This window comes from Salvia splendens, chromosome 6 (genome assembly GCF_004379255.2).
Source record: "Salvia splendens isolate huo1 chromosome 6, SspV2, whole genome shotgun sequence".
NCBI lineage: Eukaryota > Viridiplantae > Streptophyta > Magnoliopsida > Lamiales > Lamiaceae > Salvia > Salvia splendens.
The window spans coordinates 1501328-1518316 of record NC_056037.1 but is presented as its reverse complement, the minus strand read 5'-3'; the positions used below and the strand labels follow the sequence as shown (position 1 = coordinate 1518316).

The 16989-nt window shown below is 35.8% G+C and overlaps 3 protein-coding genes across 4 annotated transcripts; all 3 read left to right on the top strand.

The window, feature by feature from the left end:
* Positions 1-549: 549 nt before the first annotated feature.
* On the top strand, positions 550-3911 carry LOC121809425 (leucine-rich repeat receptor-like tyrosine-protein kinase PXC3). The gene is made up of 2 exons (XM_042210041.1): positions 550-3301; positions 3384-3911. The coding sequence occupies exons 1-2, from the start codon at positions 754-756 to the stop codon at positions 3689-3691; spliced, it is 2856 nt and encodes a 951-aa protein (XP_042065975.1). The 5' UTR covers positions 550-753; the 3' UTR covers positions 3692-3911.
* Positions 3912-4542: 631 nt separating this feature from the next.
* On the top strand, positions 4543-7437 carry LOC121806785 (dolichol-phosphate mannose synthase subunit 3-like). 2 transcript variants are annotated; one of them, XM_042206934.1, is made up of 4 exons: positions 4543-4817; positions 6674-6821; positions 6903-7010; positions 7111-7437. In XM_042206934.1, exons 2-4 carry the CDS (start codon positions 6720-6722, stop codon positions 7168-7170), a joined length of 270 nt encoding a protein of 89 aa, XP_042062868.1. In that variant the 5' UTR covers positions 4543-4817; positions 6674-6719; the 3' UTR covers positions 7171-7437. The 2 variants fall into 2 exon arrangements, with proteins under 2 accessions (XP_042062868.1, XP_042062867.1); XM_042206933.1 differs by having other exon boundaries at positions 4545-4813.
* Positions 7438-15576: 8139 nt separating this feature from the next.
* LOC121807885 (GRAS family protein RAM1-like) lies at positions 15577-16989 on the top strand. Its single transcript, XM_042208226.1, has one exon. The coding sequence runs from the start codon at positions 15577-15579 to the stop codon at positions 16987-16989; it is 1413 nt and encodes a 470-aa protein (XP_042064160.1).

Here is a 16989-nt window from a genome sequence, read left to right as displayed (position 1 = left end):
TAGAGTTAAGGTGATAAATTGAAAAAAACTACTCGTACTATTATAAGTTACATAGTACAATTAATCATAAATAAAATAATGACAATTCTCCCTATGTTGTGTTTCTTGTTTTAAAATAGTGACTTGTTACGTGAAACACATTTACTAAAGTCTGACCTTGAAGTCTTGAACCTTATTTTAATCTTTGAAACAATAATTCATACATGGACAATTTAATCCAATAAATATATTTCTAATATTTATGAAAAATAGTTTTATACATAAATAACACGAGTTTTAATATATAAATATTAAAATATAAAAGAAATAAAGAGAAAGAAATGATGAAATTTTGGTGAACAAAATAAGATTTTATTTGATGGATATACTGGTGTAAGTTAATCCCGAATTTTCTGACATTAATTTCTTCTGGTGTTAGTTTTTCCAGTCAACAAAGAATAATGGGGTTCAGAAATTTCCATATTAAAATATTTAAATATTCTCACAGATAGTAAGTCAAAGTCAAGTCAACTCTCCACTCTCCCCCTTCAAACACTCCCAAATTATTCCACACATCATATTCTCTTAATTTCCCATGCTGCTGACATTATTTCCACAAATTCTTTAACCTCAAGTTCAACAATCCATTCAAATTTCACATCTTTACATGAATACAGCCTCATTTCTTGATCTTCCTCATCTTTCCCACCAAAAACACTACCCCAACTGAGCTTCCTTTCTTTATCTTTGGAGATTGAATCACCATTTTCATAGATGAAGAAGGTTTCCTTTAATGCCCTCTACCTGTTTGTCGTAATGCTTTTCGTTGAGCTAGTGTCATCTCAGCTCCCACTTGATCAGGTTAGCACAATGACTAGAATTTACGAAATCATTCAGAATAACTCTGCTCCTTCCTCCTTTCTGTGGAGTAATGTCTTGAAATCCTCAAATCCTTGCTCATGGAAGGGGGTTGGTTGCAACTCTGATAATTCCTCTATAAACACCGTTTTTGTGAAGTCATCTTCAATTTCCACCTCTGATTTTCTTCCACTTTTGTGCAATATTGCCACTTTAGAGTCTCTTGATGTGTCCAACAATCAAATTAGCTCAATCCCAGATGGTTTCTTCACTGGCTGTGGGGCAATCACTGGATTGAGGCTCTTGAATTTCAGTGTGAATAGTTTGAGTGGTCCTTTGCCAACTTTCCATGGCTTCCCAATGTTGGCTACCTTGGATTTTTCTAGGAATATGTTGTCTGGGGAGGTTAGTATGCAGTTGGATGGGTTGGGTTCACTCAAAACACTAAACCTTGGTTGGAATAATTTTGGGGGAAAGATTCCAACAAATCTTGGAAATATGAATCTTTTGGAGGAGATTCTGCTCTCTCTTAATAAGTTCACAGGTGAAATTCCTTTAAATATCACAAACTTCAAGAATTTGAGTGTGATTGATCTTAGTGGCAATAGGCTCTCAGGCTCAATTCCAGTAGAATTTGGGGGGTTCACTAGGTTGAAAACCTTGATTCTCTCTCTCAACAACTTAAGTGGTGGAATTCCAACATTTCTTGCTAATATCACATCTCTGGAAAGATTTGCAGCAAATCAGAACAGCTTTACTGGGAGTATTCCATCTGGTATTACGAAATTCCTTTCATTTTTGGATCTGAGTTACAACAACTTGATTGGTACAGTCCCCTCTGATCTTCTCTCGGGTCCGAATCTTCAAGTTGTGGACCTCTCTTTCAATAAGTTGGAAGGGTCTATTCCTGCAGTCACTTCGACAAAGCTGTACAGGTTGAGGCTAGGCAGCAATTCTCTTAATGGGACGATTCCATCCACCTCGTTAAGGAGTCTGATGTATTTGGAGCTGGATAACAACATGTTGAGTGGTGAGATACCTTCGGATTTGGGTATAATGTTCTCTAACTTGTCCCTCTTGAACTTGGCTAACAACAGATTGAGAGGCACGTTGCCTCCGTTGTTAGGTAGCCTCACCCGTCTTCAAGTTTTGAGTCTGCAGTCGAATAGTATTTCTGGAGGAATCCCACCACAGATTTTGTCGTTGAGCAAACTGGAGAGGCTGAATATAAGTAGTAACTCACTCAATGGCTCAATACCTTTGTCCATTTCAAGAATGCAGAATCTTCGCAATCTGGACTTGCACGGAAACAATCTGAGTGGTTCTATACCTGATTCCATTGAAGAGATACCTTATTTGGTAGAAGTCCAGTTAGGAAATAACCAACTCAGCGGGCGAATTCCTCAAATGCCGAATACTCTGCAGATTTCGTTGAATCTCAGCCACAACCTCTTTCGTGGGCCTATTCCAGGTACTCTTTCAAGGCTGCAAAATTTGGAAGTCTTGGACCTCTCCGACAATAGATTTTCGGGCGACATACCAGACTTCTTGGCTCAACTAGGCAGCTTAACTCATCTACTACTCACGAACAATGATCTCTCTGGTGTTGTCCCAAAATTCGGAGCTAATCTTGTCTTTGATGTACAAGGAAATGAGTGGTTGGTTCCTCCCCCTCCCCTTCCCCCTCCCCCTTCCCTGACCCCCAAAAAGTCCAAATCAATTGCCTCAACCATCATCATAGCTGTAGGAAGCTCAGCCATGGCTGTTGGTTTAGTGATCATGTTGAGCATACTCGTCTCGAGGAGATATCACCGGATCAACGATGAAAACACATACTCTGCAGAAGAAGCTTCTCCACCACAGGTTGTCCATGGTAACCTGCTGACTCCCAACAGCATCCACAGGTCCAACATTGATTTCAAGGCAGCAATGGAGGCAGTATCCGACCCTCTAAATCTCACGTTGAAGACGAGATTCTCAACCTACTACAAAGCTGTTATGACGTCTGGAGCCAGCTACTTCGTCAAGAAGCTCAATTGGAGCGACAAGATCTTCCAACTAGGCAGCCACGAGAGATTCGAAGAGGAGCTTCAAGTTCTTGGAAAGCTGTGTAGTTCCAACGTCATGATCCCACTCGCCTACGTCTTGACACTGGACAGCGCTTACCTCATCTACGAGTACGCCCCAAAGGGCTCGCTCTTCGACTGCCTCCACAGGATGGGAAGCACACTGGACTGGGCAAGCCGGTACAGCATTGCCATTGGAGTCTCTCAAGGCCTTGCCTTCCTCCATGAATGCAAGTCCAGCCCAATCCTCCTCCTCGATCTTTCCACCAAAAGCATCTTCCTGAAGTCCCTCAACGAGCCTCAAGTCGGGGATATCGAGCTGTGTAAAGTGATTGATCCTTCGAAGAGCACAGGCAGTCTCTCCACCATTGCTGGCTCCGTTGGCTATGTTCCTCCGGGTAACAAAAAATTCTACTATCTCTGTTTACATTTTCATATTACGTCTTCTGCAACTTAACACAACGCTGATTTCCTTTGCAGAGTATGCTTACACAATGAGAGTGACAGCAGCCGGAAATGTCTATAGCTTCGGCGTAGTTCTGCTCGAGCTCATAACGGGAAAGCCAGCCGTTAGTGGAGGAATCGAACTAGCAAAGTTGGTGCTGAGCAACTCTGCACAGAGCAACAAATGGGACCATATTCTTGATTTCAATATCAGCAAGACATCAGTTGCTGTGAGAAGCCAGATGCTGGCTGTGCTCGAGGTGGCCATGGCTTGCGTTAGTCTCCAACCAGAAACGAGGCCGAAGATGAAGAGCGTGCTTCGGATGCTGCTGAATGCAAGGTGAGGAGGAAGATAGAGGAGGATAATGTATCAATTTTGACAGCACTTTGCAACATGTAAAAAAATAAAATGGAAAATATTGGTATATGTATATGTGTGTGTGATTTGATATGTATTTTTGAGATAGGAAGGCATCTTCTTATTGGAAAGGGAAATTTGTTGATGTAAAAGAAGGTAATGAGCTTCTGTCTCTTGTATACATATTTGCTTTTTTTTGTGTTAAAGGTTGTCAATTTTGAGTCTTTTGGAAATGAAGTGAAATTCTGGTAGTAAATCATATCCATAAATATTGTTTGTAAATTGTAAGTTATCTACAACCACATTCCTTAAATCGTCCCACAAAACTTTTTTGCTCATTTTTTACTTAAAAAATAGCACATGCAACCCACCATAATTTCCTTTAATTCAAAAATTCATGAATCATTAGTTATTATTTTTATTTTCTAGTTTTATTTTTTATTCCAATTTATTTATTGTGAAATCAAATCAAATTATTTTTTCAGTTTAGTTAAAAAGAAAAAATATGAAAAAAACAAAATAGTGATAAAATAAAACTATAACAACTAGTAAAACTTAATAAAATAAAATAAAAAACAAAAATGTGGTTTGTTGGGTCAAGAGTGAGCTGAGCCATTCCATTGAGCTCCGCATGCACTAGTGAGCGATGTCAAGATTAGGTACACAAATCTAAATTAGTAGTGCCATAAAATATTATACAATCAAAATAAGTGATGCTACAAAATAAAATAAATAATATCCTTAATATACCAATTTAAACTAAACAAAAATTATGCAATGTCATTGATAGTAACAACTAACTACATTTTTATATCTTTATTAATATACCAATTTATTCGTTTGACGAGACTACCTAGAAAAATAAGTGATGCTATAAAGTTAGCTGAAAACCCTAATTTCTGCTGCGCCGACCTCTCTCCGCCACCATACGCCACTCCTCCGCCGCGGCGCGACGAGCAATTGAGGCTGATCTAACAAGTTTTCACGCTACCCCAATTCCATCGACTATCTGTAGGGAACCATTTCTGAACTCCCCAGCAAAATTCACCAAAAATTAGATGTCTCCCCGTTGAGAAAGCTAGCTGCTTTGAACCTCGATCGCCTTCTGGTAGGTAGTCGCTCTCTTATTTTATGTACATTGAAAACGTTGGATTTTTTTTTTCGTGTGATCTTCGTTCTGCTGTAATTTTTATTTTGGGGAAATTGTTGATGTTCTGTATTCGTTCATCTATCAGTATTTTATTTTGGGAATATTTCATGAATTTACCATACGCAGTGTGATTTACAAACTCTGTTGATAAAATAAGTACAGAAATTGCATTTTTATTGAGATAGTGCATTTTTTTTGCAGATCACATTTGATTTTTTATGGTCTTCAGATAAAATCAATAATGAACACTCTCTCAAAAAATGGTAGAAGTAATTTAGGGTTTCGGTATGTTTGATTGTTTGCAGCTCTTGTTCTTAATCTTGATTTAGATTATATGTAAATTATACAGTATTTTATTCTTACTAATAGGGTTATACATGCTTGAGAGTTGAGAAATGCTTGTTTATTAAGATGTTCTGCCATATGATGTTTGGGACATTGCGCAATGGCTTTGAGTTCCTTTGTTCAAGTTTGTTCAGACGGGACAGTGAAAGAATCACATACATCTATCCCTTCTGATGGAAGTAAAGAAACAGCTGCACTTTTGTAGATTGTAGTTGTCGATAAATTACACATTTTCTCAAATTGTTTTCTACAGGTTTGTAAAAATTGAATAGAAGTTTGAATAGTATTGCTTTGATAAATTTTTTAAAATACTACAGGAATTTGTCTATTGGTTGTATAAAATCATGATCTATATCAACTGCAATCAGTAAAACAGATTGATTGCCACATTCTGAAATATGCTTTTGCTTGCTTGATGATGCTTGTTTAGAATGAAGCTCATCTGCTGCCATATGATGTTTGGGACATTGCGCAAGGGCTTTGAGTTCCTTTGTTCAAGTTTGTTTAGATGGGACGGTGAAAGAATCACATACATATATCCCTTCTGATGGCAATAAAACGAACAACTGTATCTTGCTAGGTGTAGTTGTTTATAAATTACATGTTTCCTCGTATTGTTTTCTACAAGAAATTGAAAGAATTGAATATGATAATTATCTGGGTTTAATAATATACTGCTGTATATAAGATGCTACACGACTATTATACTAGTTTCTTTGATTTATTAAAGCAGCAATCAGTTGAACATTTTGATTGGCACGGTCAGAAAAATGAATTTGCTTGCTTGATGATGCTTCTTCATAATGAAGCCTATCTTCTGCCATATGATGTGTGGGACATTGCGCAAGGGCTTTGAGTTCCTCCGTCTGTTCATGTTTGTTCAGACAGGACAGTGAAAGAATCATATAGATATCCCTTCTGATGGTAGTATAACAAACAATTGATTTATCCATATAATTAGCTTGTAATGGGCGACAATTTGCATGCATCCTCAAAATTTTTCTCCTACTCACCCTCCTAATAATTTGTCATTAATAAAATGGTAGGCAGAACAAGAACTTAAAACTATTTTCTTGCTCCTTGTGTGTGTCAATTGATTGCATTCAAAATCTTGATCTATGTCGACTGTAATCATTTGAACATTTTGATTGCACACTCAAAATATTCAGTTGCTTTCTTGATATTGCTTCTTCAAATGAATCTGATCTGCCATATGATGTTTGGGACATTGCGCAAGGGCTTTGAGTTCCTTCCTTCCTTTTTGTTCGGATAGGAAAGTGATATAAACATTCTACCTATCCCTTCTGATGGCAGCAGTCAGTTTAGTTGAGTATTAAGTTTGTGGTCTACATGACTTCCCTTGAATTTACACCTCATGTGTATTCATTTAGCTGATTTTCTATCTGTAGTTCCCGAAATGAATGATTGCATTTCTGCCCTCCAGCAACTAAGTAAGTTTTTCTATCTGTCCAGCTAATTAACACGTACACCAGCCTCGAGATAGAAGTGAAAAGGTCTGATGAAGCACATTGTGAAGATTATGGCGTTGCTGGTAGCTTTGTCGGCTGTCTGGATTAGTTTGTTACAAACGTCAGTCCTTCCAAAGAGTTGTACTTGGTTGGTGAGCTTCGTACATACTCTATCTACTTCTCTACTCATGTGTATATTCCTTCCACCTCGTTTATGGTTCTTTCTACTTCAGCTGCCACTCTACTTCATTGTATCACTTGGATGTTACGGTCTCTTGATGGTCGGAGTTGGTCTAATGCAATTTCCAACTTGCCCACACGAGGCTATCCTATTACAACAGGTATATCGTAGCATTGTTACTCATCTAGATGACTGGCGAAGTGGCGATCCATATATTCTAGATGGCATACTGATTTTGATGATATGCTTAATTATTGTAGGATGTTGTTGAAGCCAAGGAATTCCTAAAGGGGAAAGGGGTGGATGTTGGCGCTAATTGATCTATCCATTGTTACTCTCACTATTGTTCATATTTGGAAGCTCTGCAGATCATCAACTAACTCATCTGACGGTTGAGATTACATGAAAGTTAAACCAAACCTTCTTTAGTTGTGTTAAAGAAATTATATACTGCCAATTTTTTGTTGGATAAATTGGTGTTTGGTTTTTAGAAAAGTACAGATTATATCAGAAGTTTCCTCATGCCTGAATAGTACTTTACACAGTTAACTCATTTCTATCTCATGCTGAATGGAGTAATTAGTAGATTTCTTCTCTAATTATAAAAAAAGGAACTGACAGGAATTTGATTGAAAATTTTGAGTCAAATTATTTGTAAATCTAAATTTGACTATGTATAAATTATTTAAATTTGTGGCCAACTAATTAGTTTTGATTATTTTGATGTACTGTATGAATTTTGCATTTAACACCAATTAGAAGTTTTGCATAGTAAAAGTGTGTTTCGTTAGTGGTAGGAAAGAAAACTATCATACCAATTAAGCTAAATTTTATTTTTGATCGCCAACTATCAATGCTCTCTTAATTCATTTTACTATAAATAACCTTATATTCCTACTTCAATCTTAACATCTAGCATCATATTTTCCTTATTTTAATCAATAATGTACATTATATTTGTTGGGCCCAAATAAAGCCCATCTTCTATAAAACTAAACAGCCTCGATATGGCCCATTGCAGAAACAAAACCTCTCTCGCTATATATGCAAATTCACACTCAAATTTCTCCACTTGTTACCGGCGACCATAAACGAAGGGTTTAAGAGCCGAAATCTCCCTAGCAAAATCGAAGATGATTATTCCTGTTCGTTGCTTCACCTGTGGAAAGGTAATCTCTAGATTAACTCGATTATCGAAACTGTAATGCTTTGATTCATACCCGCCGTTTCTAATTTGGTACTACAATTTTTGTGTAAAAATCATATGCGTAGGTTATTGGAAATAAATGGGATATGTACCTGGATTTGCTTCAGGCTGACTACAGCGAGGGGTTAGTATTTTTGTTCTTGCTCTTTTGAAAATTTGCGTTCGGTTAAGGTTGAGAAGTGGGGTTATTTGGAGAATTGGCCAAAAAACAATAATTTGCTCTCCGCCAATATTAGAATTTAATTTAATTCTTCTATTTTTCTTGTATGTTGAGTAATTAGTTGAAAATAGTTGGAGAATATTTTAATTGAGCACTGATTTTCTTTATGTTTGTGAAGGGTCAGTAAAATGAGTTAGTTTCTGCACTATGAAGCATTGTTGACTCAGTTGGGAGGATAAAATTGTGATAAATTAGGTGTAGCAATGTGATTTTGACTGTGACCTGACTATAATTGTGGTAACCTTCCATCAAGTATGTAGTGAGGATCATATTTGCAGTGTCAAGATCAAATTAATTTATGTTTGTTTTGAGTTGATAGTTTCAAGCATACAAGGAAAGTATTAAGGTGTGTCGTTTGTTTTTTCTAGTGCTCTTTGGAAGTGATGCACTAATCTTTGTTGGTAAAATGAGTTAGTTTCTGCACTTTGCAAGCACTGCTGGGCTAGTTGGGTGGAGAAAATTCTGATAAATTAGGTTTAGAAATATGATCTTGGCTGTGACCTGATTATAGTTGCGGTAACTTGCTATTGAGTATGCGGTGGGGATCATATTTGCAGTGTCAAGATCAAATTAATTTATGTATGTTTTGAATTAATATTTTAATCATACGAGGAAAGAAACAAGATGTGTAGTTTGTTATTTCTAGTTCTCTTTGTAAGGGATGCATTTGGCCTCTGTTTTTCTCATTGCATTGAACCCAGTAAAATGAGTTAGTTTTCTGCACTTTGCAAGTGTTGTTGGTCTTAGCTGGGCCGATAAAATTGTGATAAATTAGGTGTAGAAATATGATCTTGGCTGTGACCTGTGGTAACTTGCCATCAAGTTTGAATTGGGGATCATATTTGCAGTGTTAAGATCAATTTATTTCTGTTTGTTTTAAGTTAAATAGTTTAAATCATACGAGTAAAGAAACAAGATGTGTAGTTTGCTTTTTCTAGTGCTCGTTGGAAGTGATGCACTGATCTTCTTCGGTAAAATGAGTTAGTTTTCTACACTATGCAAGCATTGGGGATAATATTAGCAGTGTTAAGATCAATTTATTTTTGTTTGTTTTGATTTAAATAGTTTTAATCATACGAGTAAAGAAACAAGATGTGTAGTTTGTTTTTTCTAGTGCTCGTTGGAAGTGATGCACTGATCTTCTTCGGTAAAATGAGTTAGTTTTCTGCACTATGCAAGCATTGTTGGACTTAGTTGGGATGATAAATTGTGATAAATTAGATGTAGAAATATGATCATGGATGTGACCTGACTATAGTATTGGGTAACTTGCCATCAAGTATGCGGTGGGGATCATATTTGCAGTATCAAGATCAAATTAATTTATGTCTCTTTTGAGTTAATAGTTTTAATCACACGAGGAAAGAAACAAGATGTGCAGTTTGTTTTTCTAGTGCTTTTTGGAAGTGATGCCTCTGGCCTCTGTTTTCTTCATTGCATTGAACCCGGATTTATATTTGCAGAGATGCCCTTGATTCCTTGCTGTTGGTTCGCTACTGCTGCAGAAGGATGCTAATGACCCACGTCGATCTGATTGAGAAGCTCCTGAACTATAACAGTCAGTCTCTCTCTCTCTCTCTCATATGTCTGCTTGTCGTTTTACTCTTATGCATACTCCCTCCATTCCTTCATAGTTGAGTCATTTTTCCATTTCGGGAAGTTCCTTCATAGTTGAGTCATTTCCGTATATGATAACTTTTTTCTCTTTCTTTCTTTCTTTCTTTCTTTACTCTCTCTTACTTTATTATCTCTACTTTAGTCACTTTGTACTTTATTATCTCTACCTTTTCCTTTCTCTTACTTTTTTATCTATTTATTTAACACACCCAACATTCCTTTATAAAACTCCGGGCGGAAAAGTTTCGCCTCAACTATGAAGAAACGGAGGGAGAATTTTTTAAATGGATAGATATCTTACTAATGACATCAGTTTGGTTGTTAAGAGAACTTTTCTGAAATGCTACCTCTTATAAAAGAACTGTGTGTGTATATATATGAGCTTCTGCCATGCCATTGCTTTTGTGGTTGATTCAACCATTGCTATTGTGGTTGATTCAGCCATTTCTATTGTGGTTGATGCGCAATGATGTGCTACTCTCTGAATGATGCTAACTATTCAAACTAACCCGGTTTTCTTTATTTGGCAGCTCTAGAGAAATCCGAAGGGAGTTGAAGCAGCATCCGAGTGGTCTTATGTGGGAGATAGTATATATGCTTTGCTTAGATGTTTCTCAGTGTAAGTTGATTTTATGGTTAACAAGATGAAGATTGAAGTGTCTAATCGTTGGATTTTGATTTTAAAGTAAAACTAAGAAGTTTTAAAAATCCACTATTCTTGAACGAAAAATCGTGTAGAGGAAATGCAAGAGTTTTTATAAAATTGTTTGAAGATATATTTTAATGAAAAAGTGTCCCACAAAGGGTATATGGTTAGCTGTTGTTATTAAGTCCTTAAAAGGACAAAATAATTGTTAGATTTTGGTGATATTAGTGTGAACGAGGTTTAAAATATAAGGAATGAACTGAAATAGAATAATTACATTTATTTTGGACATAGAAAAATAACAAAAAAGAAAAACTACACTTTAATTTCATAATCTGGTGGGCCTATTTTATTATTCATATAAATTTCTTTGAAGTTTGGGAATAAAATATTTGAAAAGGTTGGGCTTTTACTACTCACAATTTTACATAAATGAATATGGTTGAATTTAATTATCTATACTCGAATATGGTTGAATTTTTAAATAAATAACTTTTAAATGTGCCACTTTGACACACGTGATTTTCAGAATTGTAAAGGAAATTATGTGAAAAAAGTCAGTGGATTGTGGATTTACTTTAATATATTAATTTAATAATAGGAGTGAAATGCGTCCTATGTTCATGGGATTCATTATTAAATATTATAAACTCAAACGAGACTTTTAATGATAAACATTCTAAAATGAAAATATGAGATACTCCTTCCGCCCCAAAGAATATGCATTTAGGGTTTGATACGAATTTTAATGTAAAATTAGTAAAGTAAGAGAGAGGTAGAGAGGAAAAGTAATTAAAGTATTGTTATTGGAGAATAAGTAGTTTCTAAAATTAGAAAATGCATATTATTATGGGATAGACTAAAATGAAAAGAGTGCATATTCTTGTGGGACAAATGGACAACTATATAACAACAAAGAAAAGGAGTTAATTATAAACTCTATATGGAGTAGTAAATATATTAAAAATAAAATATTTAATGATAATCATTTCTAAAATTATTCTCCATCACATCTAATATGGTCCACTTGTTAAGGTACTTTTTGGATATGGATCTTCGGAACAATCCAGAGTAGATTTTGCCATTTTGGACCATGTTAAGTGAGGCCACATAGTAGGCATCTTGATTCATGACAATGATATTTCCCATTTTTTTGTCCTAAAATATAACTTAGAAAAGATTCTCGTCGTTCAATATTGGTACTTGATTCTTTCAAACAGCAATTTCTATGCTTGAATATAAACAAATTTTCAGCTAAAGCATTTTTCTCAGTGTCAAACAAATGAAATATAGGCACTATGTAACATGAGACAACAAGGTATCCTTGATAATTCAAAACATTGCTAATTATACTCTAGAATTAATTAGTTAATACTATGTGTTCATCGGAAGAGTCATTGAAGAAATCACCGGTTTTTGTTTCATTGATTCTTGAGACCAAACCAAAAACATCCTCACTATTTTTATTATGCACTTTCAGCATGATGTTCATAATAATTTTAATATTAGTAGTAATCTAGAATTAAATTTATACTAGTATGTATTAATACATATACATTCAACAATACCGTTCAAATTGTATAATTGTGATGTGATATTATTTTAATTTGGTACAATGTTAATTATAGCTGAACCTATCAAAAATTACCAGAAAAATCATAAAATTTTATCACATTATTACATGAAAACCATGAATTTTGTAGCTTTTTACAATTATTACATGATGATTTTTTTGGTGAAATCGTATTCGATTTGGCAGCTGAAAAACTATACTTTGATGTCATTGTCCATGAGTTAAACGATATATATTGTCTATTCATTAAGAAAACGATATCATTTGATTCAAAAATATAAACAATATATTATATGTATGCGACTAGAAATTCTCACCATGTGATAATAGATAACAAATCCAAATTTAATCATTTTTGTAGTTAATATTAATAATTAGAGGAAGAACTAGAATTTGATCAAACATCATTGTGCTCTTTGTTATTATTGAAAATTCGGGATATCTTTAGATATCATTGCACTGTAAATCTCTGAAATAGAAACATTTACAAGAAAAAATTAGAAATATTATTATATTTAATCGATTTATCTACGCTAAACACTACTACTATTCAAGCATAGTTATTTGAAATAGTTAGGTACAAATGCATAATTTTTTTTTGTTATATATTCTTTCCATCTCTGGTTTGTAAGCACATAACAAGGCATTTCTCGACATCTCCGAACTGTCCAAAATATACCATGTCCACAAGAATGAAAATCAAGATATTCTTCATCTTCAACGCTATTTTTCAAGTAGAAAAGATAGCTTAATTACTTATTTTTATTATTATTCTTGTTGATTCTTTTATCTATATGAACTCAAGATAGAAGCTTCTATTCTAGATTCTTGCATTGAAAATATCTAATTATGTGAAGAAATTATAGAACAAACACAATTCCTTAACCGGTTTCAAAATACCACAATAGTGAATAGTACTTACTATCAAGGAATATTGGTCGACAATATTAAAGGTCAATTTCTTAGTAAGAAGAATAGTACAAGCAGTATATAGTACTCCCCCGTCCCTTCAAAATAAATAACATTTATCATTTTGGTACGTCTTTTAAATAGACCAATTCTATTTAAGGAAACTTTATTCTCTCTAATGGGGTGGGTCTCATTCTATATGACAATACTCATATTATTTTTTCTTTCTATATCTTTTACTTTACCAATTGTGCATTAAAATCCGTGCCGTTTCAAATGTTGTCTACTTTTTAGGGTCAGAGGGAGTATAAGTTAAAAACAAGACGCGGTCAGATGATTATTCTTTGGTGGATAAGGATTATTGTATAACACATTGATATGTTGCTCGATTGCTTATGTTTTTCGTTTCTGTAATAATTTTAGATAGAACGATTGCTTTGTTTCTTTTTTATTGTTGCTTTGATTCTACACTTCTTTTGTATTGCGAGTTTGTTTATCATTTTGACTTTACATTTTGTACCTCATAAAAAACACTTAATACATGTGGTCTTAATCCGAATTTCCAATACAAATAAGAAATCTTGTTCTAGAAATTCATAATTATTGTCAATGGATTGAAGTTTCTAATCTCAATATACTCCAATATAGATATAAAAGATGCTGCAGCCTCGACCAGCTCATGTCTCTGTAGCACTTCACTTGGAATTATCGAGGAAATTAAGAATACTAGGAATGAAAACACGTGATTTTATAGAAATTCCATCATGCGCACCAAGGTCGTAAGCTCTTAGGAAATGTTGGGTCAGATAAACTTTAGCGCACGCGGTTTAAATATAAAAATTAGAACCACGCGTACCAAAGTTGATAAATGTGCATTAACTACCCAATTCACATTTTTTTATAAATCAAAAATCTCAAACCACATACCCAGTTCACATTGATTGTAAATTATCAGAAAAATCATTAAGTTTGGTAAAATTATGGTTCGTTCCGTAATTTTGATAATCAATCAGAGTAACTATGAAATTTGAATATGTTTATCAACTATCTCATGATGACAAATTCTTGTTGCATGCGTGCAATATATTTCTCATGTTTTTCGATCAAACACTGTCATTTTCTTTGTAACTAAACAACATTGTTTAACTCAATGGCGGTGACGCCCGCATATGATTTTTTTTGGCTGATTTCCAAATTGCAGGATGAATCATAATTTGATTAAATTTCAGGATTTTTCTAACAATTTAATTTTTATGAATAGTATTTTTATAAAAAAAATGTACTACGATACTAGGTATACATACATAAGAACTTGCAATATGCGAATTTGTTAGTTCAAGAAAATAGACAAATCAGATACAAATGAATTTATATGCATAAATTGAAGTTTTTGTTAACATCGTAAACTTTAGAGTGAAAAATAATTTGGTACAACTGTTTACGCGGCAGGTACAGCTACGTTTTGATCGAACGGACTTTTGGATAAATTGTAGTATAAATTCGATCTACAAGCATTTGATAACATCGAAAGTTTTACATGCTTCATCGATTAGATCATCGGTTTATTTGTTTCTTTGATTTGGATTAGAACTTAAACATTCGTCTATTAATAATGCAAAAGTGTATGAAATTCTCTAACTATATAAAGTTTTAATATAAGATTCTTGTAAGAATTGGTGAGCAGCTAGATATATTCTCAATCCCAACTGTAATTTGTCCATAGCATATATCATAGGAATAAGATATAATCAAAATTGAATCACATCCAGAACACATAATTGAAACGTTTAGTTCATCATATAAATTCGGATTTTAAAAATATGGATATACTAATTTTTAGGTCGTTTTAGGTTATCCTTTCTAAAATTAGCTAAAAATTAACTACAAGTGACCTTCGTTTGCCAATAGAAGTCTTAGTTTGTCCCCCAGTAGAAATTACATCTTACTTTTTCTATAAATTAGCTAATAGAAGTCTAATTTTGCCTTGTTTAGTTTGTTCCTGATAAAAATCAAATTTCACCTTTTTTATAAATTAGCTTAAACTCTGCATTCTATTCACTTATTGCTCTTTTATTTCAATATAAACTATATATAATTATGTTAAAGTGAAACTCATATATACTCCTAGCTTTTTTTAACTCATAATTTTTTAAAGTGTATATCGGTAACTGTTATACTAAGATGGAAAGAGTATCATTCATTGTGTTATGAACTTGAAGTATTAATTGAATTAGTATTTCTTGACCTCTCCGAAGTGCATGCCCAAACATTCCAAAATAACCATCTTTAACTATGAAACCTAAAAAAGATTCTTCTCCTCTCATAACAGACTTTGAACAAGGAAAAGATACCTCAATTTCTTGTCGAATTTTCACATATTTATTTCGAACGACCCAAGATTTATTCCCCTATGTACTAATCTTGGCTCTATTCACACATGAAAAGCATTGTTTCGATTCCAACACACTTATTTAAATACCTCCTTCTCTCCCCTCTCTCTCTCTCCCGCTTCACCTCTTCATCTCCAATCGATCAATCTCTCTCTCTCTCAAAAATGTTAGGGATGCAAGAATACGAGGAAGAAGATTTCTTGTGCCTTAGGCTCTCCATTTCTTCAGACTCTGATTGTGAGAGAAAGAGAAATGAAACCCCAACTCTCTCCGACTCAATAAGCAGCGATGGAAGCTTCGAAGAAGAAAGCAAAATCCTCTCTCTCTTCCAAATGAGGGATCAAATGCTTAATCTCCACCGCAAGAGAGCAGGAGAAGATCATCCTGAAGAATCCGACGTCGACGGCAACGGCCTGCGCCTCGTCCACCTCCTCCTCGTCGCCGCCACCTCCGTCGACGAGAACAACACCAGCGCGGCCCTCGAGAGCCTCCGCGGGATCTACCGGAGCGCCTCCCTCTCGGGGGACTCCGTCCAGCGCGTCGCCGCCTACTTCGCCGACGGCCTCGTCGCGCGCCTCCTCCCGGAGACGCGCGACGCAGTCGCACGGGGGCCCGCGCGGGACGAGGCGTTTTTGTCGTATGCAGAGCTATATAAGGTGTCTCCGCTCTACCAATTGGCCCACTTCACGGCCAATGAGGCGATCCTCGAGGCGTTCGAGAAGCAGGACCGCGCTAACCCTAACCCTAACCCTAGGGTTCTCCACGTCATCGACTTCGAGGTTTCTTATGGCTTCCAGTGGCCCTCTCTTATGCAGTCGCTGTCTGAGAGGGCCACTCCAGCCAGGCGTATCCTGCTTAAAATCACAGGATACGGCAGCTGCCCAGAGCAGCTACAGGAAACACAGGCGAGGCTCACCAGCTTCGCCCAGTGCTTCCAAAACCTAGTCTTCGAGTTCACTGGGATCGTACGAGGATCGAATCTCGCAAAACCAAAGATCAAAAAGGGGGAAATTGTTGTGGCAAATTTATCATTCCATTTAAGCACATTGAAGAACTACTCCAAGGTCTCAGAAACTCTTAACTACCTCAAATCGGTTCGCCCCGCCATCGTCGTCCTCGTCGAGCAAGAAGGAAGCCGAAAAACCCACAACTTCCTCTCCAGATTCACCGAATCCCTCCACTACTTCGCGGCCATTTTTGACTCGTTAGACGACTGTCTCCCTCTCGAGAGCGCAGAGCGCCTGCGGATCGAGAAGAATCATCTCGGAACCGAGATCAAGCACGTGATGAACAACGACAGAGACGACGACAACAACAACAACGACAGCCTCAGGTTCCAGAGTTTGGAAACTTGGAAAAAGAGAATGGAAACCAACGGATTTCGTGGGGTCAGACACAGTACAAGTGCCGTGATGCAGGCAAAGCTGCTGCTGAAGATGACGAGCCACTGCTCCGGCACGCATCTCGAGGGCGAAAACGGAGGCTTTCGGGTTTTCGAGAGGGACGATGGGAGAGCTCTCTCGCTTGGATGGCAAGAGAAGCTGCTCATAACTGCATCTTCATGGTGCTGCGTTTGA